General features: G+C 63.0%; 1 protein-coding gene across 1 annotated transcript; it reads right to left on the reverse strand.

Moving 5' to 3' along the window:
- Window positions 1-1,046: 1,046 nt before the first annotated feature.
- Window positions 1,047-2,845, reverse strand: LOC122915627 (vasopressin-neurophysin 2-copeptin). Its single transcript, XM_044262389.1, has 3 exons — window positions 2,726-2,845; window positions 1,357-1,558; window positions 1,047-1,225 (listed from the first exon to the last, which is right to left on the reverse strand). The coding sequence occupies exons 1-3, from the start codon at window positions 2,843-2,845 to the stop codon at window positions 1,047-1,049; spliced, it is 501 nt and encodes a 166-aa protein (XP_044118324.1).
- Between the last annotated feature and the right edge of the window lie 249 nt (window positions 2,846-3,094).

Below are 3,094 nucleotides of genomic sequence, written 5' to 3' on the forward strand. Positions count from 1 at the left end.
GGACAAAGAAGGACAGAGGGACACAGAATAATAGCATTGGCCGAATGCCAGTGGATGTGTGTCCTGAAGCTGCATGTGTCAAAGTGTGGGAGGTCCTACAGTGTGTGTGTGTGTGTATGTGTGTGTCCCTGCCCATGGTGAGTCTGTTTGTGTATGTGTTTCTCTGGGTATGTCTGTGGTTCTGATTGTGCATTCAGGGTCTCTACCCATAGCTGAGGTCAAGTATCCCAAGGCATGCCTCTATTGGTTGTTCACTGGTCTGTGTTTGGGTTAGTGTGTGTGGTTTGTGTGGCTGTGTGGATGGGGGGTGGCATGTAGCTAGGGTTTCACTGGGCTCCGTCTTCACTCTGGCTGAAGGGGGAGATTTGGCGAGTGCTTAACTTCTTCCTGGAGGGATAGTACTTGGCCCTCGGTCTGCTGGATCTGGGGTGATTTGCTGCCTCCCGCCTCCAGACTCTCTCTCTCTCTCTCTCTCTCTCACACACACACACACACACACACACATACACAAACACAACGCACAGCCCTGGATGAAATAGGAGACTGGAAATCTGGGGAGTTGGGTGGGACCCTGAAGCCCTGCCTCAGTGTCCGGGAATGTAAATGGGGATAGGAACCCCTGGTCACCCGTCGGTTCCCCTTCGAACTTTCTCACTCTTCCCTCAGAAGCTCTCAACGTCTCTCTCTCCATCCTTTCTCTGTCTTCTCTTGCTGTCTTGTTCAATGTCTTCCGCTCTCCTCACCTTTCCTTCCACCCCTCTGCTGGGGGGGTCCACCCAGCCCCTGCAGGGTCGCTCTTAGCCCCAGCCCTGCCCGCCCCCGCTCCCCAGGTCGCCCTATCCCTATTTGCCCCTAGCAATTAGCCAAGCCAAGATCGCTTCCCGGAGGCTGGGGCAGCGGAGGAAGAAGGGCCGGCGCCTCACCGTCTCCTATGCGCCCCCTCCTCACCCCCGGACACCAAGACAGACACTCGCGGGTGCATTTTAAAAGGTTTATTTCTCCAGGTTGCGGGGGGGACGGGAGAGGGGAAAGTGTGAGCGAGCGGCTCAGTAGACGCCGGGCCGGGCGGGCTCCGCGGGCTCGGGCGCCCCCGCCAGCTGCACCAGCCGCAGCAGCAAGGCGCCGGTCGGCCCGTCCAGCTCGGTCGCATTGCTTCGGTCGCTGGCACGGGCACGGCGGTGGAAGCCGGAGCCCTCCCGGCACTCGGGGTCGGTCACGCAGCTCTCTGCGGTGGGGAGTGGGCATAGGGTGAGCGGGAGGCGGGCGGGACCCAGATAGCCCAGGCCCGCCCGGAACCCCACGGGCCACCCCTGCCCAGATCCCCGCCCAGCCCGGGGCTGTCCCAGTCGCGCGCACCATCGTTGCAGCAGATGCCGGCGGCGGCGCAGCGGCCCCCGCTCCCGCATGGCTGGTGGCCGGACTGGCAAGGCGATGGCAGGTAGTTCTCTTCCTGGCAGCGAAGCGCCTCGGCCGTGCCCACGAAGCAGCCCAGCTCGTCGCCGCAGCAGATGCTGGGCCCGAAGCAGCGCCCTTTGCCCCCGGGGCCGCAGGGGAGACACTGACGGGAAGGGCAGGGGTGGGGGGAGGTGACTGAGGGCCCAGCTAGGCCGGGAGTCCACGGGGTCGGGGGAAAGGGCTCACGTCCACAAAAGTCCCTGGGTTTTCAGGTGACAGAGGACCGGCTCTGAGTGACAGCCCTCAGCATCCTCCCTCTTCGTTGAGGGGGGGGGGCCCTCCGCACCGGGCTGCACGGAAGAGACCCTCCCTCTCAGCTCTGGGGCCATCACTGGTGTGTGCCCCTCTCTCAGCTGCCCACCCTGCCCCTAACTCCAACCTTCCTCCCCTGCTCCCATCGCTCAAACTTGATCTCTAGCACCTGCCCCGCCCACAACACTTCCAGGCCCCTCCTCCCGTTTCCCATCTAGGCTCTACCAGCTGGTGGGCCTCAGTGGGCCTGGACCTGAGCTCACCGCCCAGCGCTAACTGGGGTGGCAGAAGCCTGACCCTAGGGAAGGGCATGGGGCACCTCGCTGACTCAGGTTTCCAAAGGTGCCAAGCAGAGGGAAGGGTAGTCTGGGGGGGCTGCCCACCACCCACTCCAGTCTGTTCAACAGCTCAGAATTGAGCCACCTCTGGTCTCGGTGGGATTGAGCATGGTGATCGGGTTTCCCTCCGCTCTGCTGAAAAGGGCATAAAAGGGAATTGACTGGACATGCAGGGTCGGGGAGAGCTGGGCTAGGTTACCAGCAGAAGTTCCTTGCTGGAGGTGGCAACCTCACCCCAAGGAGCTCAGAGCAACGACCAGCTTCTGTGTGGGGCCCAGGGGAGCTGTGGCTAGGAGAGGGTCAAGACTGGAGGGGGGAGGCCTCCCATGCTGGCTAGGACACAGCCTGTTGTGGCCGCGAGGCTCCAAGGAACACAGAGGAGGCCTTACTGTCCAGTTCTCCCTGATGAGCCCCAAGCCCAGTTACTGGGGAAACACCGGTGCCTTCGTCCCTTGCCTGGGTAAGGATAGCGTCCCAGAAGTCCCCCAGCTTGTCCTAGCCTGCCTGGCAGTCTGGTCACCCACCCTTGCCCAGCCACGCCAAGCCTCTCTTCTGCTGAGCCCTTCCCCTAGAGCCTGCCTCTCCCACAACTTGTCTCCTTTTAGGCCCCTGCAGGGTATGCTGGCCAGCCCAGGGCCTCTGTCCCTTCCAGGCACTCCTGAGATGCGCCAGGCTCATACCTGTCTCAGCTCCAAGTCAGACAGGGCCCTCTTGCCGCCCCGAGGGCAGTTCTGGAAGTAGCAGGCGGAGGTGAAGGCCAGCAGGCCCAGGAAGCAGGCAGGGAGCATGGCGTCCGGCATCCTGGCGCAGGTGGGCACAGTGTGCGGATCACTGCGCGGACTGTGCAGCACGGCCTTCGCTGGCTGCCTATTTATGTCTGCAGGTGTTCCCCCGGAGACGACGTGGCCGCCAACCCCCCTCCCCGGTGACTTCCCAGGAGCCCACGACCACCAGGTCCCAAGCCGTCAGCAGTGATTCAGACGTCTGGGGACGCACGTGGACCTGTCTGTAGGGGGGGCCTGCGGGGGAGGGGTACCGGCCTCCAGGCT

The sequence above is a fragment of the Neovison vison genome, chromosome 8 (assembly GCF_020171115.1).
Source record: "Neovison vison isolate M4711 chromosome 8, ASM_NN_V1, whole genome shotgun sequence".
NCBI classification, from domain to species: domain Eukaryota; kingdom Metazoa; phylum Chordata; class Mammalia; order Carnivora; family Mustelidae; genus Neogale; species Neogale vison.

Bases quoted from the DNA above. Each gene is read 5' to 3' on its own strand.
- LOC122915627 (XM_044262389.1), bottom strand. From the start codon at position 2,845: ATGCCGGACGCCATGCTCCCTGCCTGCTTCCTGGGCCTGCTGGCCTTC. The intron at 1,559-2,725 runs GTATGAGCCTGG...CCTTCCCGTCAG, and splicing joins CTGACTTGGAGCTGAGACAG to TGTCTCCCCTGCGGCCCCGG. The intron at 1,226-1,356 runs GTGCGCGCGACT...TCCCCACCGCAG, and splicing joins CGGCATCTGCTGCAACGATG to AGAGCTGCGTGACCGACCCC.